Here is a 20,363-nt window from a genome sequence, read left to right on the forward strand (position 1 = left end):
GCTAACGTTTTGAGTCTGTTGCCGCTGCCTGGATGTCAGATTTGTGGTTCTGGTGGGTGCTGGGGATAGGGGGCGGGTCCAGGAGAGCTAGTTTAGACATCAGGGCGGGCGATTCCTGAAGAGCTGTAGAGGCTGCCAGCTGTGGCGGTGTGGTGGGAGGAAGACCTGCCGCCAGGCTCTGGCACTGCTCAAAACTTTGAAAAAGGAGAATAAAACATACAACGTCCGCATCCTTCACCTCGCCCCAGACCACCCTGCACACTCCCCATGCCCCACCCATGCCAACTCGTGCCCCAAGCCTGCTCTTCATGGCCCGTCCCTCAAACCCACCATGTCAATCTATGCTCATAACCACCTTCTGAAGGGCAATTAGGGGTAGGTGATAAATGCTGGCCTAGCTAGCAATGCCCACATTCTGTGAAAGAATAAAAAGCGCTCCTGCGCTCGTCCCCATGGCCCTTGATAGCATCAAAGCCAACTTATTCCCTTTGCACTTACATCCACTGCGTCAACTTGCCGAGTATCCACCCTGAGCAGACCTCAAGACACATGCAAAGATGAGATAAAATAAAGTTCTAAGGACCGGATTTCTGCCCATGGTGGATACATGCCGCTTTGATAGTGGCCAATCCACCTAACCTGCACATCTTTGGACTTTGAGAGGATATCGGAGAAACCCACGCAGACACGGGGAGAACATGCAAACTCCACACCGACAGTCACCCAAGGCCAGAATCGAACCCGGGTTCGATTTTGGGCAGCACTGTGCCACCTTGCTGCCCAAAAGATGACTCTGGTGGGATTCAGCCATGCTGCTACTGAGCCACTGATTCAGCTACTGAATCAATGTTGTGGACTCTCAGGGCAACTCCCCCCTGACTGTATATCACTGTGCTGCCACTCCTGGTGAGTCTACCCTGTCCGAGGGGGAAGAGGGATGGTGATGGTGGAGTCTGAGACTATCGCGCAATTGTCCCAAAATATTTATAAGTGTGCTCTCCGACAGGAAATGAGGTGTGATACCCGCCAGGTAGTTTGGTGTTGTCCAGAACACAACCACCCACACTTGGAAATTTTTTGGGAGGCTGGGGTGAACTGCACCATTAATGACCTAACAACACCGGCAGGACTGGCTCCTCAGAGTTCGGGCACCATTTAGGATGGGTGCCCCAATCTCAGACTAATGCTCCAGCTCCCCCCCTTCTCACCGGCAAAGACCCCCCCCCCCCCCCTCTCCACCATTCGCCAGTATCAGGGCCCCGCCTCCACCCTGGTTAGCGACACCCTGCTAGGGTTTGCCACCGCTTTCATGCTCCCCCCTTCAGGGCTGGCCCTTTCAGGCCCTGCTCCCTGCAGGCCCCCTTCAGGCTTCACCCCTTCCCATCCCCCTTCAGGCCCGGCCCCTTGGGGCATCAGTGGCCAGGAGGCTCCAAGAGAGCCGACACAGAACTATCTGCTTCCTAAATATCATATACTTACCCTGAGATCTTTGTGAACAGTTCTAAATAAATTGTTTGAAGGTAAACTATACTGACCAAGTCTATCATGAAGAAGCAAAGCCTCACCAAGATACTGTATGACTAGAAAGCATGGCAATAGTGAAAAATTCACTAAAGCTTGACAATAACATTGAAGCAATTTCATGGTCACTATGACTGAAAATAGCTTTCAATTCCAGATTTATTCATTTAATCAAAATTCAGCCAGCTGCCATGGTGGAATTTTGAACCCATGTCATCGCAGCATGTGCCTCGCGATTGCTAGCCCAGTGACATTATCACTTTGCCACCATCTGCACACCATTCTTGTGAACTCCCAACCTGTTCAGCCTTTCTTCATAAGACAATCACCTTCATCCCAGAAATCAGCCTAGTGAATCTTCTCCAAACTGCTTCCAAGTATATCCCCTCTTAAGGTGAACAAAACTGCACAGTACTCCAGGTGTAGTCTCACCAATGCCCTGCAAGGCATCCCTATTTTTATACTCCATCTGCCTTGCAATAAAGGCCGCTATTCCATCTACCTCCCTAATTACTCCTGGTACCTGCAAGCTAACCTTTCGTGAAGCACATGAAATGAAATGAAATGAAAATCGCTTATTGTCACAAGTAGGCTTCAATGAAGTTACTGTGACAAGCCCGTAGTCACCACATTCCGGCGCAGCTGTTACGGGAATTGAGCTGTGCTGCTGGCCTGCCTTGGTCTGCTTTCAAAGCCAGCGATTTAGCCCAGTGTGCTAAACAGCCCCTAAAAGGCAAGGGCGGCTTCCTTCGAGCCGGAGCATACAATGACTCTTTGATAAAGCAGAAAGTGATGGCTGGTTTTTATTCCAAGCTCTCCCGTGCCCTCGTGATAATTGGTTCTAAAATGACTGAGTGGCCATGCGGGCCACGAGTCAGGGTAGGGGTGCAGGATGAAATTCACACCGGAAAAATATAAAAGACCAAGATGGTGCAAAAGGATGTTTTTTAAAAAATCTGTGAGATAATCACTTCTAACTTTCTATAGCATTGGACAAAATGTATCCAAAACTTCAATATTTGTATCTGCTTTGCCAAGACAATATACCTTTGTGACAGTGCAGGGGGCAATTGTCTGGTCATGGCTAATTGGTAACCTGACTCGCATGAAAACTATTGACTGTCAAATGCTGGGCAGTGGGCCATTGTATTCCTCATGTAAATACATACATATATCTAGTGTATCTACACAATGCCCATTCTGCAGTTGCAACGTCTTAGAGATTATATATGACGTCACCGGCGCTCATCCCCTCCCTGTTCAGTGACGTCAGAGCGGATGTGACGTCAGACCGTTAGCTCAGTCCGACAATGGCGGAGTAGGAGTCAGGGAAGGAGAAGGGAGAGACAGTGACTCGAATCCGATCCAATCCTGCGCTCAGCCGGCCAGAATGACAATAAAACTTGGTGGAGCATAATCTACAGCGTTTAGCGTGTCGCCCGGTGCAGATATTGTCGGGGTGCACTTGGAAAGGAGCGAGAAAAGTGTTGGTGAAAATCCTTCTGTGAGAAAAAGAGAGAGAGAAATAGAGTTTCCCTGAGTAACTGGGTTAAAATCAAACTCAATTCAGTGGGCACCAGAAAACCCCACCATGGAACTGAGAGTGGGAAACAGGTACCGACTCGGTAGGAAAATCGGCAGCGGGTCCTTCGGAGACATTTACCTGGGTAAGGACTGAGAGTGGATCGTAGGAGCAAAACAAGAGAGAGAATAGTACTCCCTAATAACAACACGGCTAATAACAGTGCATGTAATCTATTTAGTTCTGTGTCACTGGCCCGTGGGAATGAACATGGCAATAGTTAAGAAAGAAAAACTGTCATTCACGTAGTCAACCTCCATAGCCACAAGCTCCTGGGGAGGTTATAATTCCCAGGGATCACATATAGAAAGAGCTGACTATTAGATAATGTCCAGGGTTCATTTCAAACAGAACAGGTGGACTGTTCCATCATTCAAAGGACAGAATATCAATCGTATATTTCAACCCAGCAACAAAGAAATCACTAAAGGGGGAGCATAACAAGCAGAGCTGCCTTTAAGCCCAGCTGATCTATGAAGTAATACTCTGGGGATACAAGCTGTGGGAATTTCTGTGAGGGAAGAGGTTGAAATCTTTTCGATGTCCTGCGATGTGAATGTGAAGCAGAAATTGCCTGCTGCCAAATGGCATGATGGTGCTGTTTTCCAAAGGTGTGTTTCAAAGTAATTGTTTTGTTTTTGTAAAAGTAGTGGATTATGGGAGGACTGAATATAATCAGATTTGTTTCCTGGTGAAAATTGTGCAGCTGGAGCCAGAAGTATCAAATGATTTTATGTATGCGAGAATGATTGCTGTTTGGTTGAGAGGCCAGAGAGTGTTAATTTATCTAAAACCCTGTTTCTGAGTGGGCTATTCCGGATGTAAATATTGAACTTTTTGGGTCAGTTACCTGGGCACTTGTCAATGGAACAGTATTGAAACTTGAGTTTGATGCTTTGGGGGGAGGAGGAGGGGGGGGGGGGGGGGTTGCATATTGGACAACCAGTGTTATTTTGAAATGCCCATAGTTGGCTTATCTTCTTCAGTGTGCAGCCTGTTCATTTCCAAAATCTCGCCACCTTGGTGTCCTCAGCCGCAGGCATAGAGTTAACTTCTTGTCCAGGTATTTTCTTGATGAAATGAATAACACGTTGATAGCGATACACAAATGCAAGTAGAACTTTTGTTGTATGATTTGATTGAAACTCATAGGTATCTGATTCCTGCATGGATCATGTTGACCTCTATTTGAGTGCGCATGCTGTGCTGTAGCACTGGGGTAGAACATAGTGAAAGTTAAACATGAGAGCAAGAAATGCAGAATCTAATTGCAGTTTGTTCTTTTGGGTGCAGTATTTTCATGTTTAAAATAGTGGCTTGCTGCACAGTATGGGAGGGCCTAACCTTTGTGCTGAACTGATCAGCTGTATTGAGACAGCAGAACTGCACAGACTGAAATCTGATAGGCTATTCTTGAGATCCCAAACAATTGTTTTTAATTATCATAAGGAAAGGCAACATGTGCAATCAAATAACATTATTTATATGTTTTCAGCAAAGATAAAAGTATTACTGAAAGTCGGTGTTTTATTAATTTCTGTTTAATGAATGCTGGCTCTTAAGTACTGATTGTGTTTTGCAGATTTAAAAATTAGCAGGAATTTGTATCAACCTTTTTGGGGGGAACAAATGTGTTATAGATTTTAAATAGTTAAAAATAATTTGTGTAACTTGTTGATGTAAAAAGTATCGCCTCTCGGACTTCCGGGTGCGGCGATGACCAGCTGAGTCGCACGTTTCAGCAGCTCCCGGTGAAACGGACTTTTGGGCTCTTGATAGGAGCCCCAACGGCAATTTTGAAGGCTAAAAACACTGTGCGGTAAACCAGAAGGGAATCCCCCCTGGATACGGATGAAAAAAGGAGGAGAAAGTGGCCGGATTGCAGTGGATCCTTTAGAACAGCGGCAAGGAAGGCAAGCAAAAACCAAGATGGCGTCGGAAGGTGGCAGTTTAACATGGGGCCCTGAACAACAAGAGTTCTTGAAATGCTGTGTGGAAGAGCTCAAAAAGGAAATGAAGAAAGAGCTGTTGGCCCCGATACTACAGGCGATCGAAGGGCTAAAGGAGGAACAAAAGACCCAAAAGGCAGCCGAGAATGAGGACGACATACAGGGCCTGGTGGTGAAGACGGAGACGCATGAGGCACATCAGAAACGATGTGTGGAAAGGTTGGAGGCACTGGAGAGCAACGCAAGGAGGAACAACCTGAGGATTCTTGGTCTTCCTGAAGGTGTGGAGGGAGCGGACGTCAGGGCATATGTGAGCACGATGCTGCACTCGTTAATGGGAGCGGAGGCCCCGGCGGGTCCGTTGGAGGCGGAGGGAGCATACCGAGTGATGGCGCGAGGGCCGAGAGCAGGAGAAATTCCCAGAGCCATAGTGGTGAGATTCCTCCGTTTTAAGGATAGAGAAATGGTCCTTAGATGGGCAAAGAAAACTCGGAGCAGTAAATGGGAGAACGCGGTGATCCGCGTTTATCAAGACTGGAGTGCGGAGGTGACGAGAAGGAGGGCGAGCTTTAATCGGGCCAAGGCGGTGCTTCATAAAAAGAAGATAAAATTTGGAATGCTGCAACCGGCAAGACTGTGGGTCACATATCGAGGGAGGCACCACTACTTTGAGACGGCGGATGAAGCGTGGACTTTTATTGTGGAAGAAAAACTGGAATGAGCGGGTTATTAAAAAGAACGTTCGAACAAAGTGGTGGGGCGAATGTGGGGGGCGAAGAGGGGGGTTAAAAAGGGGGGAAAGAGGAGTTTTATGTACTAATCCTGCGATGTGGTAACTTTTCTCTCTTCCACAGGTGGTGATGGGGGGAGGAGGGGAGGTGGAGGAGATGGGGCGTTGGCCATTGGGGGCGGGGCCAAGGCAGAAGCGCGGGCTTGGTTCCCGCGCTATGATAATCATGGTGGGAATAGAGAAGCAGGAAGGAGGGGGCGTCGCACGGTGCGAGCCGAGGTCACGGGGGGAAGCCGAGGTCGGCCAGAGTTTGCTGACTTCTGGGAGCAACATGGGTAATTACGCTAGCGGGGGATCTAGCGGGGGGGGTGGGAGGGGGGAATTACTGGGTTGCTGCTGCTGGGGAGAGGGGGGAGCTGGTATGGGAGGGGATGGGCGGGGGGGCACCGCCTGGGGGAGATACAGCTGCGTGGGAACCGGGTGAGGAGCTGGAAAAAGGGGATGGCTAATCGACAAGGGGGGGGGGGGTAGGAAGCCCCCCAATCCGGCTGATCACGTGGAACGTGAGAGGGCTGAACGGGCCGATAAAGAGGGCACGGGTACTCGCACACCTTAAGAAACTTAAGGCAGATGTGGTTATGTTACAGGAAACGCACCTGAAACTGATAGACCAGGTTAAGCTACGCAAAGGATGGGTGGGGCAGGTGTTCCATTCGGGGCTAGATGCGAAAAACAGGGGGGTGGCTATATTAGTGGGGAAGCGGGTAATGTTCGAGGCAAAGACTATAGTGGCGGATAACGGGGGCAGATACGTGATGGTGAGTGGTAAACTACAGGGGGAGACGGTGGTTTTGGTAAACGTATATGCCCCGAACTGGGATAATGCCAATTTTATGAGGCGGATGCTAGGACGCATTCCGGACCTAGAGATGGGAAAGCTGATAATGGGGGGAGATTTTAATACGGTGTTGGAACCAGGGCTGGATAGGTCGAAGTCCAGGACTGGAAGGAGGCCGGCAGCAGCCAAGGTACTTAAAGATTTTATGGAGCAGATGGGAGGTGTAGACCCGTGGAGATTTAGCAGACCTAGGAGTAAGGAGTTCTCGTTTTTCTCCTATGTCCATAAAGTCTACTCGCGAATAGACTTTTTTGTGCTGGGAAGGGCGTTGATCCCGAAGGTGAGGGGAACGGAGTATACGGCTATAGCCATTTCGGATCACGCTCCACACTGGGTAGACTTGGAGATAGGGGAGGAAACAGGAGGGCGCCCACCCTGGAGAATGGACATGGGACTAATGGCAGATGAGGGTGTGTGTCTAAGGGTGAGGGGGTGCATTGAAAAGTACTTGGAACTCAATGATAATGGGGAGGTCCAGGTGGCAGTGGTCTGGGAGGCGTTGAAGGCGGTGGTTAGAGGGGAGCTGATATCAATAAGGGCACATAAAGGGAAGCAGGAGAGTAGGGAGCGGTTGCTGCAAGAACTTTTGAGGGTGGACAGACAATATGCGGAAGCACCGGAGGAGGGACTGTACAGGGAAAGGCAAAGGCTACATGTAGAATTTGACTTGCTGACTACGGGCACTGCAGAGGCACAATGGAGGAAGGCACAGGGTGTACAGTACGAATATGGGGAGAAGGCGAGCAGGTTGCTGGCACACCAATTGAGGAAAAGGGGAGCAGCGAGGGAAATAGGGGGAGTGAGGGATGAGGAAGGAGAGATGGAGCGGGGAGCGGAGAGAGTGAATGGAGTGTTCAAGACATTTTATAAAAAATTATATGAAGCTCAACCCCCGGATGGGAGGGAGAGAATGATGGGCTTCTTGGATCGGCTGGAATTTCCCAAGGTGGAAGAGCAGGAAAGGGTGGGACTGGGAGCACAGATCGAGGTAGAAGAAGTGGTGAAAGGAATTAGGAGCATGCAGGCGGGAAAGGCCCCGGGACCGGATGGATTCCCAGTCGAATTCTATAGAAAATATGTGGACTTGCTCGCCCCGGTATTGACGAGGACCTTTAATGAGGCAAAGGAAAGGGGACAACTGCCCCCGACTATGTCTGAAGCAACGATATCGCTTCTCTTAAAGAAGGAAAAGGACCCGCTACGATGCGGGTCCTATAGACCTATTTCCCTCCTAAATGTAGATGCCAAGATCCTGGCCAAGGTAATGGCAATGAGAATAGAGGAATGTGTCCCGGGGGTGGTCCACGAGGACCAAACTGGGTTTGTGACGGGGAGACAGCTGAACACGAATATACGGAGGCTGTTAGGGGTAATGATGATGGCCCCACCAGAGGGGGAAACTGAGATAGTAGTGGCGATGGATGCCGAGAAAGCATTTGATAGAATGGAGTGGGATTATTTGTGGGAGGTGTTGAGGAGATTTGGTTTTGGAGAGGGGTATGTTAGATGGGTGCAGCTGTTGTATAGGGCCCCGATGGTGAGCGTGGTCACGAATGGACGGGGATCTGCATATTTTCGGCTCCATAGAGGGACAAGGCAGGGATGCTCTCTGTCCCCATTATTGTTTGCACTGGCGATTGAGCCCCTGGCGATAGCGTTGAGGGGTTCCAAGAAGTGGAGGGGAGTACTTAGGGGAGGAGAAGAGCACCGGGTATCTTTGTATGCGGACGATTTGCTACTATACGTGGCAGACCCGGCGGAGGGGATGCCAGAAATAATGCGGATACTTGGGGAGTTTGGGGATTTTTCAGGGTATAAATTGAACATGGGGAAAAGTGAGTTGTTTGTGGTGCATCCAGGGGAGCAGAGTAGAGAAATAGAGGACCTACCGTTGAGGAAGGTAACAAGGGACTTTCGTTACCTGGGGATCCAGATAGCCAAGAATTGGGGCACATTGCATAGGTTAAATTTAACGCGGTTGGTGGAACAAATGGAGGAGGATTTCAAGAGATGGGATATGGTATCCCTGTCACTGGCAGGGAGGGTGCAGACGGTTAAGATGGTGGTCCTCCCGAGATTCCTCTTTGTGTTTCAGTGCCTCCCGGTGGTGATCACGAAGGCTTTTTTTAAAAGGATTGAAAAGAGCATCATGGGTTTTGTGTGGGCCGGGAAGACCCCGAGAGTGAGGAAGGGATTCTTACAGCGTAGCAGGGATGGGGGGGGCTGGCACTGCCGAGCCTAAGTGAGTATTATTGGGCCGCTAATATTTCAGTGGTGAGTAAGTGGATGGGAGAGGAGGAGGGAGTGGCGTGGAAGAGATTAGAGAGGGTGTCCTGTAGGGGGACTAGCCTACAGGCTATGGTGACAGCCCCATTGCCGTTCTCACCGAGGAACTACACCACAAGCCCGGTGGTGGTGGCTACACTGAAGATTTGGGGACAGTGGAGACGGCATAGGGGAAAGACTGGAGCCTTGGGGGGGTCCCCGATAAGAAACAACCATAGGTTTGCCCCGGGGGGAATGGATGGGGGATATGGAATGTGGCAAAGAGCAGGAATAACGCAATTGAAAGATCTGTTTGTGGATGGGAAGTTCGCGGGTCTGGGAGCGCTGACCGAGAAATATGGGTTGCCCCAAGGGAATGCATTCAGGTATATGCAACTGAGGGCTTTTGCGAGGCAACAGGTGAGGGGATTCCCGCAGCTCCCAACACAAGAGGTGCAGGACAGGGTGATCTCAAAGACATGGGTGGGGGATGGTAAGGTGTCAGATATATATATAGGGAAATGAGGGACGAAGGGGAGACTATGGTAGATGAACTAAAAGGGAAATGGGAAGAAGAGCTGGGGGAGGAGATCGAGGAGGGGCTGTGGGCAGATGCCCTAAGCAGGGTAAACTCGTCGTCCTCGTGTGCCAGGCTAAGCCTGATTCAGTTTAAGGTATTACACAGGGCGCATATGACTGGAGCACGGCTCAGTAAATTTTTTGGGGTGGAGGACAGGTGTGCGAGGTGCTTGACAAGCCCAACGAATCATACCCATATGTTTTGGTCATGCCCGGCACTACAGGGGTTTTGGATGGGGGTGACAAAGGTGCTTTCAAAAGTAGTGGGGGTCCGGGTCGAACCAAGCTGGGGGTTGGCTATATTTGGGGTTGCACAAGAGCCGGGAGTGCAGGAGGCGAGAGAGGCCGATGTTTTGGCCTTTGCGTCCCTAGTAGCCCGGCGCAGGATATTGTTAATGTGGAAAGAAGCCAAGCCCCCGGGGGTGGAGACCTGGATAAATGACATGGCAGGGTTTATAAAGCTAGAGCGGATTAAGTTCGTTCTAAGGGGGTCGGCTCAAGGATTCACCAGGCGGTGGCAACCATTCGTCGAATACCTCGCAGAAAGATAGATGGAATGGAAAAAAGAAGGCAGCAGCAGCAGCCCAGGATCGGGGGAGGGGGGGTGGGGAGGGGGGGGAGGAACCAGAAGGACTCTCAGGGTTGTTAATATATTTGGGGACAGTGGAGACGGCATAGGGGAAATACTGTATAATATGTATAGGCCGTTGCGACAGATAATTATATATTGGACTGTTAAATTATATTTTTGGAGAGTGTTACTTGTGATAAGGCAGTTGCCAATTAGGGTTAGTTTTCATTTTTGTTATTTATTATTTATTCATTTTTTGTTTATAAAATAGGTCATTGTTATTTGTGTTGTTATAATATTGTGTAAAGGATGCACAATGTACTGTGTTGGTTGACCAAAAATTTTCAATAAAATATTTATTTAAAAAAAGTATCGCCTCTCATAAATGCTGTTCCTGATTGCAGCGATGATTTTACTGGCCCTGCTGTAGTATAAATGCATCAATATTATTGCTGTTAAAGAGCTTCTCTGAAGTGCAAGCTCTTGTTCTGTTAGATTGTGACCTTTGAAGCACTTTTCCCCAGTTGTTCTCTTGCTAACAGGGTTCTGAAAGCTGCCTTGCATTGTAGATGAGGGAGGAGGGTGTGGGGTGAACATCGCAGAACACTGTATTTCTATCTTGTCTCTTGATTTCCTTCTACAGTACTGTATGCCCCCTCTTAAATTCACAAGAGCCATTTCCAAATTTTGGTTGGTTCCTGTTTATGAACCATGATTAAGGTTTCCATTGTTTCAGGAAATGAATCATGTATCATTGCACATATATGCCCAGGTCAATGAGTTTGGTGAACAGATGCTAGGTTGGCGAACAGACTATAGGTTATGTTGCAGAACCCATTTTCTCTGAAATGATAGCGGTGCATTTTATTATGGCCTTGTGTCTGGTGCACTACTTTCTCATTGTTAAAGGGTCTTATCTCGATTTCTATTTACTAATTTGAGGCCTGATTGCCATTCTGTTTACCTTGGTGTGATGTATTTAGCCACATTTCTCCCTCCCACTCCTTTGCACGAATAACATGTTTTGGGCATGTATCCATGTGAACAATTCTACTATCTTAGTCTTTCAGGGGGGGGGGGGGGGGGGGGAGTCTCCACCTGTTTAAATGGCAACCCTGAATCATTCCTACATTTCTTTATTCTCCTCAAAATCCAGAATAGATTCCCTTAGTATTTCCTATTACCAGAGTGCACTTTTAAAAAGTATTGTTTTAGGAACAATTGTTAATATGCTCTTGGTTAGATTCTCCTATTTTGCTGTGACTTGTGCTTTGTCTGTCACTCCCCCCACACCCCCTCAAGGCCTTGATTCCTTTGTCTCTTTGTCCTGAAGCTCCATTGTGTAATTTGTTTTATTAAACACCGTTCCGAAGTCTTTAGATGACGTGCAAGAACTACAGCAGTTTTTAGACCAAAAACTTTACAAAATCTGCTTAGTCCCCAGTTTGATCTCCAACTGAAAACTTGTGTAAAGGTGCTTTTGTGTTTTATTTTCAATTTTCTTCTCAATTTCCTTCATTGCTTGCAAGAAAAATATTGCATTTAGCAGATTAACTACAAAAGCAGAAGTACCTTGCAAAGTCTGAGCTTCTTGATTATGAATAGTCCAGCTGATGATGCAGCACTTTGTAATACCATTTGAATGTGACTAGCTGTCTGTATCAGTGGGCCATTGACGTATTTTGAAATGAAATGAAAATCGCTTATTGTCACAAGTAGGCTTCAAATGAAGTTACTGTGAAAAGCCCCTAGTCGCCACATACCGGCACCTGTTCAGGGAGGCTGGTACGGGAACTGGCGCCGGGAAAATTATTCCCATCATTTTATAAAAATTATGCGTTCTTCAGATTAGATGCTGCTTTTATCTGTAATAAATAAAGTGGGAGGCAGCTTTGAGCGTGTAAGCTTTTTTTCATCGTTTTTGGCTGTGATGTTATGCAAAAGAGGGGCGAGTGAACATCTGTATCATTCAGACTAGGCAGGAAAAGGACCACCTTGATGCTTGAAAGCTGTCTTGCTTGATCTTTAAGTAAAATTGATCTTCTAAAAATATGTGTTTAAGTAGGGATGTGATGAAGTTTTGATGCATTTATTTAGGTAAATCAATGGAATCAATTAGGCATCCTCTGAGCTTGGGTCCTTCTTAGACTGTTGGAAGATTTCTTTTTCAAGCAGACTTGCACTTATTTAGCCTCACTGCTCAATTGTTGGTGCAAGCCACCCTAGAAGTCAGAGGACTTAATGGTTACTGTCTTGTACCTCATCTGGGTAGAGTTGTCTTTTCATTTTAATCTTGGAATTTGAACTTAATTCAGTAATTACCAGATGCTTTGCCACAGCCATTTGTCATGACTCCAATGGTTCAACAGGCAAATCGTGGCAGATGGCCTCCCTTTGTTGTTTTACCAGTATGTGAAATTTTCATCCCTAATTTTTGCACCAGAGTTTGATGTTTCCTCTGCAGTTGTAATTGTAGGGTTATTGGATCCCAGCCTGCCAGCATCTAAAATATACAATTCTGTAGTACAGTGGTTAGCACTGTTACTTCACAGCTTCACAATGCCAGGGACCCGGGTTGATACCCGCCTTGGGCCACTGTCTGTGGTGAGGTTGCACGTTCTCCCCATGTCTGCGATGGTTTCCTCCGGGTGCCGTAGTGTGGCGACTAGGGGATTTTCACAGTAACTTCATTGCAGTGTTAGTTGTAAGCCTATTTGTGATCTTAATAAAGATTATTATTATAAATTTTTGGCCTCATCTTAAACCTTTTATGGACCTGCCCATCACTAATCTGTTGCCTCCCATGACCTTTAGAATTTTCCATTACATTGATAGTGGCCTTTTGTAAAATGTCAGCTGAAAAGACCACAGCTTCAGCTTAGAGGATTCTGAATGGGAAAGAAATAGAAATCAGTCAAATAAATTATTTCCTGAGAGCAGCTCAGCTAGTGCTGCAAATGTGGAAGAAGATGCTACTTTTGAGTTTGATTGTTTGTCCCATGAAGCTGAAGTGTGAAATGTTCCAAATGTGGTTGTTTGTGCTTCGAGGTGGTTGTTTGATCTTGGGGATGTGTTTTGATTAACACCTTTAAATTCCCTGATTTCCTTTTTGGAGAACAATAGTGTGTGAAGCTAGCTCTCATATGTCCACTGAAGTCATTTAATGCAAGACAATGCAGAATTCAATACTAGGAAAAGACATCTTATCATTCGGAGACCTTGTGTGAGAAGAGGAAGCAACCAAGTTTCCCCTGAAACTGCAACACTGCAAACGTATTCTGCACTAGAAATACATTTCAGCTCTGATTAGGAAGAGGGAGATGGGGGGGGGCGGAGAGAGCGAAGCATCATTTCTTTTAAATATGCTTCATGCAAGTAAGGAGTATGTTCATCTCCAGCGATGTTCTTTAATAAATAAATATAAAGGCTACCTCTCCCAAGTGTCTATGAGTGGCTTCCACTTGTTCAAGCAGCAACCAAAAAGATTGCCAGGTATAAGTTTGTATAAGTATTGCAGCTTTTAAAGGCTTCAACAAGCTCAAAAGGATTTCTGTGCTAATGCTACTTCATGCTTATAGTTTGACACCATCTGAGCACCAATTTACTCTAGAACCATTACGCATGCCCATTCTATTGTGAATCTTCTACCATAGATGTCGATATATAAATTGACCTATGAAGGCTGAAGAAATCCTTCCAAAAAATGAGTCAACTTTTACACCAAATATAAAGATGAACCGCTGGGTTGGTGGTCACCATTTTGAAATATGAAAAAAAAACAATAATTCATATTAAATCAAAGTGACATGGTTTATTGAATAAGGTAACTGCGCAAAGAAACATTTAACCATAATCAAAGCGTTTTAAAATCGATCAAATTCATTATTCGGGTATCTTTGGCATTTGACTCAAAGCAATTGCATCATCATAACCACCCCATCTACTATAGATAGACACTTTCCGGTTCAGAATCATCCCTCCACAACCGTCCCTGCTGATCTGACATAATGGGTACTTGTGCTTTAGCCGCTCTCTGATAAAGAATCACTGAGAAATGAAAATTTTGGCATTGATCTCTTTTGATAGGCTCTGAGCAGTACTATAAAGCAGCTACACCAGGTCGCTGTTGTCCTGAAATCCTTGCTGAACACTTGGTTTGATTTGGCCTAATGAAGTGCTGTTTACTCATTGCATTTCAGGTAATGATGTAACCATTCTGATTATTTTTGAGGACCCATTCCGATACATGCTTTTTGAGATCAGGCCTGTTCTCATGGTGAATTTTGTCTTGGGCATTTTCTTCAAGGCAGATTCCTCCTTCCATTCTCACCCAGTTTTTCACCAGATTCCCCCTACAGACGTTATTTGACAATTTAGCAAATGTCACGACTTTTAGCTTGAAACCTGCTTCATATTTTATTCACTTTGTTGGGAGACTCTTCATTCTTCACCTCATGGGGTCTGCTCTGTGTGGGCATGACTTAAACTCTGCATCTGCACAACTCAACACAGTTTGCCAGAGTGATTCCTTACATCCAGTTATAGGGTACTAGTAAGGAAAACATGAATTTGTGGGATTAAAATTGAGGCTGACTACTATTGCGAGTATAGCATGTCATGGCTGAAAAGGGGATTTGACTCACATAGCGAGTATGTCCAAAAACATAATTTTTTGGACCAGTAAAATGGGCTTGACCTTTACATGGGGTTGATTCAGAACTTTGATCTACCGTATTTCTAAAATTTCACTGGTGAAATGCTGCAAATCCACTTGGTTGTCCTAGAGTCTAGAATCACAAGGTAAAATAATCCTCTGGTTCATCAACAAAGTAAATATAAAATGCCTTTTTAAAACGCCCATTCTATCTATTGAATACGGCCTGCCTTAATTAACAGGCACTTACACTTGACCCTCCGTTCAAAGATGTATTTCATCTGCTCACTTTTGGATGTTCTGTTGGCATGCATTCGTTTGGCATGAGGGATATAGCTGTTCAGCCATAAACAATTTTTAAAGTTTGTTTACAACATATTCAGTTCGGTGTTTTACAAACATAGGAATTGGCAACTGATGAGTTCTTTTGTCAGTTGTGTTCTTGCACAATACGCAGTTTGTAGTGGAACAGGAAATTAAATATGTTCGTCAGTAAGGAGAATTAGCTTTTACTTGCTGTCCTAAGGCACCAGTGGGAAGAATGATGTGATGAACGTTTGTTGTCAAATGGGAAGATTGTGACTCAACATTAAATGCAAGTGTGCTCTGGAACATCCTAATTAGAGATGCACATTAAAAAATCTAGTCTGTGTTTGAAGCCACTCTTAATGAAACTTCTTCAAGGACACTTGCATTGAAAATTAAATGTTGAGTGCCTGAACCTAACCCATTAATAAATGAAGGACAATCTTGCTCATCAGCTGAAAAGAGAAGGCAAGACCACACCTTTCTAAGCTGAAGGCAGAAGCTTGTGACTTGGTCCCATTTCAAGTATCAAATCTCTTCAGCTGTTAGTTGATGTGAGTAGCCCTAGTTTGGGTGTGGTGCTGTGTTTTTTTTGGGGGGGGGGGGGTGAAGAAAGTGTCTGGATTTTTATCTACTTCCCCCGAAGGCATAGCTGAGATTGGAGGTTGTGTTTGTGATGTGTTTTACCATTCCTTGGCAGAATGCAAAACAGGTCTACCAAATTGCCCCAATCCCCCATCAAAACATTTAGAAAGTTGTACTCGTCAAAGTAGGAGCACAGTACTTGCAATAAAACATCACAAGGGAATTGACCTATTAAATACCTTTTGGAAAATGCTTTCTAATCAGCCAATTCCATTTTGTTTTGTAAAGCTGAACATTGATTTAAGTGGACATAGACTGATGGAAAACCACATGGTAGCAAGCACAAGAACAGAAAACCTTGGCTTCTTGTGTGTTGCTGTGTATATACATAAAAAGAAAAAGACTTTCATTTGTAAAGCACTTTTCACAATCACTGAACATCTAAAAAGTGATTTACAGCCAATTAAGTACCTTTAAAGTGTAGTCACTATTGTAATGTCGACAACCAGGCAACCAATTTGTGTGCAACAAATTCCCATGAATGGTAATGTGATAATGACCAGATAATTTATTTTTGCGATGTTAATTGAAGCTAAATATTGGTCAGGACACCAGGAATGGCTCCCTTGTTATTCAAAATAGTGTCCTGGGATCTTTTACATCCGTCTGAGAGAGCGAATGGGCCTCGGTTTAACATCTCATCCGAAAGACAACAGGTCCAACGGTGCAGACTGAATTGTTGGCCTTGATTTTCCTGCTCAAGCTCTGGAGTGAGACTTGAATCCACAGTCATGTAATTCAGAGGCGAAAGTTCTGCCAATTGAGTCCCAGCTGACACACGTATCATTATCGTGTCTTCTTGCTTGCTACTATCAAGCATTTCAAGAAAACATTTCTGGATTCAGAGAAAATTTGTTTGCACCGTTATCAATCTGCTGTACCACAGCATGGAAAATTGTATATCCTGACCCCTCGCAACAGAGCTATGTCCAGCATTAGCCTAATGCACTTCAGAAGAGGTGACTGAAAAGAAGCCCTCTGCATAATCTTGATCATTCTGTGAAAATCACAATGAACCTTTACTAAAAAGCATTGTCAAAGGTGTGGGGGAAATTATTTGTCCTCTGCCTTAACCATAGATGTGCTGGGAGAAAGGGTAATTGAGAAGGAATAAGAAAGATGATTTGATTTATGTATTGGTTTATGCATTGAGAAAGCAACATCACTTGCTTGATTGTCGCAAAGTGTACTTTTATTATTCCCTCAAATTTCCAACGCCTTCAAAGTGACCAAATAACCAAGTAAATGTTTTAAAGTATGAAATCACTAGACAATTGAACTGTGAAACATTGCAAAAAAGAGCCTGTAAAATAATGTGTATACAACAATATCAGCAATAATTATTGCTCTCACAATGGGATACATAAAGTGCTAATGTCATTCATATTCAGTCATATTACATTACAACCCTCAGCCTAGTTGTAACTAATTTTGAATAATAACTGGCACTAAGCTGCACTTCTTCCCACTGATGTAGATGTAATCTGGCCTGTCCATTTGCTTTTGGTGGCTGGCACTTGGGACTCGGTTGTTTTTTCTTTTAACAGTGATTGCAAAATCAATGCAGCCTTCTTAATGGATCTTCATTTTCCTCTACATCACTCTTGGGCTCTTAGCTGTCAGCTTCAATTTTGAACATAGTCCACTTTTTTTAAAAAAAAGCTCTCCATAGAATCAGGTTTCAAAAAAAAGATTTTGCGACTGCCATTTCAGGAGGACTCAGAGAATTTACAAAGTGTTGTGAATGGGGAGTGAAAGAGGGGAACCAATTTTCAACTTCAGTTATACTTTAGTGACAAAAATCGAGGAACAAATGCCATTCAATTACCCGTTTGGTGAGTTGTGTCAGTAATACTTAAATGCAATTTAATTCAAGTTACTCTGATATTGTTAGGATACCCTGACATAGTTTTATTTTTCAGCTGATAAAAATTGCCTTAAACCCTTCCCCTTCCTAAGGTGTCATTGTTTAATTTCCAGGACAACAGACTTAAGACATGTACTATTGGTTCTCTGCTTGCAAGCTAGGAATGAAGTGAAATTAGCAGCCCTAAGCTGGAACTTTCCAGGAGTTATTTAAAAATCAACTTATCATTGGTGTATGCATTTTTATAAGCAAATTTAAACTTTTTTCTGGTCAGTTAGAATCTTTCTAATGCCGGGCAAGTCTCTGTGCCCAATTGGTTTCATCCTAGGTCCTTAAAAGAAATGGCTAGTGAGTTAGTTGATGCATTGGTTTTAATTTTCCAAAATTCCCTAAATTTGGGAAGGTTCCATTTGATTGGAAAATAGCAAATTTAGCTCCTTTATTGAAAAAGAGGGAGAAATCGGGAACCTACAGGCCCGTTAGCTTAATAGCTGTATTAGGAAAAATGTTCGTCGCTATTACCACAGATGTTATAGCCAGGGCACTTAGATAAATTCAAAGTAATCAGGCAGAGCCAACCTGGTAATTTATTGGAGTTCTTTGAAGTAGTCACTGTTGCTGTGGCTAATGAGGAACTGGTGGATGTTCTGGACTTAGATTTCCAGAAAACATTTGATAAGGTGCCACATGAAAGGTTATTGCAGAAAATGAAAGCTCGTGTTGTAGGGGTTAACATATTGACATGGATAGAAGATCAGCGAGCAAACAGGAAACATAGTAGGCATAAATGAATGGGCCATCTTCTGGTTGGCGAGATATAATGAGTTGTGCGCCACAGGGATCAGCACTGGGGCTTTAATTTTTGCAATTTATACAAAATGACTTGAATGAAGAGACCGAAGATATATGGTTGCTAACTTTGCTGGTTCACAAAGGTAGGTAGGAAATTAAGTTGCAACGGCAACATAAGGAGGCTACAGTGGGATATAAGTAGGTTAAGTGAGCAGGCAAAGATCTGGCAAATGGGGTGTAGTGGGAAAAGGTGAAATTGTCTATTTTGGCAGGAAGAATATAAAAGAAATCCATTATCTAAATGGGGAGAAATTGCAGAGCTCTAATATGGAGAGAGATTTTGGTGTCTTAGTGCATGGATCACAAAAGGTTAATATGTAATTACAGCAAATAATTAGGAAAGCTAACAGAATGTTATTGCTTATTGTGAGAGAAATTGAATACTGAAATTTGCTGATGACATCAAGTTAAGAGTGGGAAGAGTAGGGAGATTGTGCTTCAGTTATACAGGGCATTGCTGAGACCACATTTAACATTGTACCCCTTATTTAAGGAAGTACATAAATGCATTGGAAGCAGTTCAGAGAAGGTTTACTAGACTAATACCTGGAATAGGAAAGTTGTCCCTTGAGGAGACGTTGGACAAGCTAGGCTTGTATCCGCTGGAGTTTAGAAGAGTAAGAGGTGATTTGATAAAACATACAAGATCCTGACAGGGTGGATGTGTGAAGAGAATCTAGTGGGCAAATCTGGAATTACTGGTCACTGTTTAAAAATAGGGGGTCGACCATTTAAGAACGAGATGAGTGAAATTTGTTCTGAGATTTTAAAGTGTTTCGAACCCCTTTCCTCAAAAGGCAGTGGAAGCAGAGTCTTTGAATATTTTTAAGGCAGAGGTAGATAGATTCTTGATAAGAAAGAGAGTGAAAGGTTATCGTGGGGGGGGTACTATCAGATTAGCTGAGCAGGCTCGAAGGGCTGATTCGCCTTCTGCTCTTAATTCATATGGTCATATGTGACAGTTCCTAGCTTGAACCCTTTACTATATTTATATTAAACCATTATGACCTACTGAACCATATCCAACAACCTAGAACATGGCAGCAAATGGAAAAACACAAAACCTTCCAAAAAATGCAGAAAAAAACTAACATCTTGCAAGCGTAAACAAAGAAACATTCTGACCTAATTCAAGTTTGTATGTTTTGTCCATTTTTTAAGCACTGGAGTTTTAGGTGCATTTTATACCCCATAAACCCATACAGTTTGAAATCCTTATTTCACAGGGGCTACAAAGAAGGATTCTTTATAGCTTTATTTAACATTAACATGTATAGCCAAGGCTTTTGTAGCTCTCTTACTTATTTATAGATTCAGTACAGAAAAGGAAATTGTGGTGTTGCAATGTGTCAGAGTTTTTAAAATTTTGTCATGAATATGAGTAAAATGCGCCACTCCTCGTAAATCAGACCAGGATTAGTAATCCAGGTGAGTTCATATCAACCGGAATTGTAAAATACCACAGTACAAGAGCAGACAATTCCACCCATCAGGTCTGCACTTCTCATTCACAGTGTATTTTTTCAAGCATCTAATTCGCTTTAGAAGGAATTTATGAACTGTGCATCAACCGTGGTTTCTGGTAGAGAATTCCATTTTGCATGTAATCTTTTTCCCTTGCCTTTCATTTAATTTTTCTCATGATTACCTTTAGATTTGTGCCATCTCATTACTTTCCTGGAGAACCATAAATAAACATAACCCTTCATCATCTTGAAGATCTCAATCAGTTCATCTGCAACCTCTTGTCTCCAGTGAAGAAATATTTAGCTTCTCCAGTCTCTTCATAGCTCCATGGTAATATCCAAATGAATCTATGCTGCACATTACCTTTATATCCATCCTGTAATAAGGTACCTCAAACTCTACACAGTACTCCCAACTGCGACCTAACTACAGTAGTGTACGTGTTCAACATTATCCTTCTCTCATTTTCAAATTGCA

At 44.2% G+C, this 20,363-nt stretch overlaps 1 protein-coding gene across 2 annotated transcripts in view; it reads left to right on the plus strand.

Annotated features, from left to right (window-relative positions):
* The first annotated feature begins 2,798 nt into the window (after window positions 1–2,798).
* LOC140395512 (casein kinase I) overlaps window positions 2,799–20,363 on the plus strand; it is a 65,233-nt gene continuing 47,668 nt past the window's right edge. For both annotated transcript variants that reach the window (XM_072483403.1, XM_072483402.1), the window contains exon 1: window positions 2,799–3,188. In XM_072483403.1, coding sequence (XP_072339504.1) covers window positions 3,113–3,188 — 76 coding nt within the window. In that variant the 5' untranslated portion in view covers window positions 2,799–3,112. The remainder of the gene's footprint in view (window positions 3,189–20,363) is intronic.

The sequence above is a fragment of the Scyliorhinus torazame genome, chromosome 18 (assembly GCF_047496885.1).
Source record: "Scyliorhinus torazame isolate Kashiwa2021f chromosome 18, sScyTor2.1, whole genome shotgun sequence".
Lineage (NCBI taxonomy): Eukaryota > Metazoa > Chordata > Chondrichthyes > Carcharhiniformes > Scyliorhinidae > Scyliorhinus > Scyliorhinus torazame.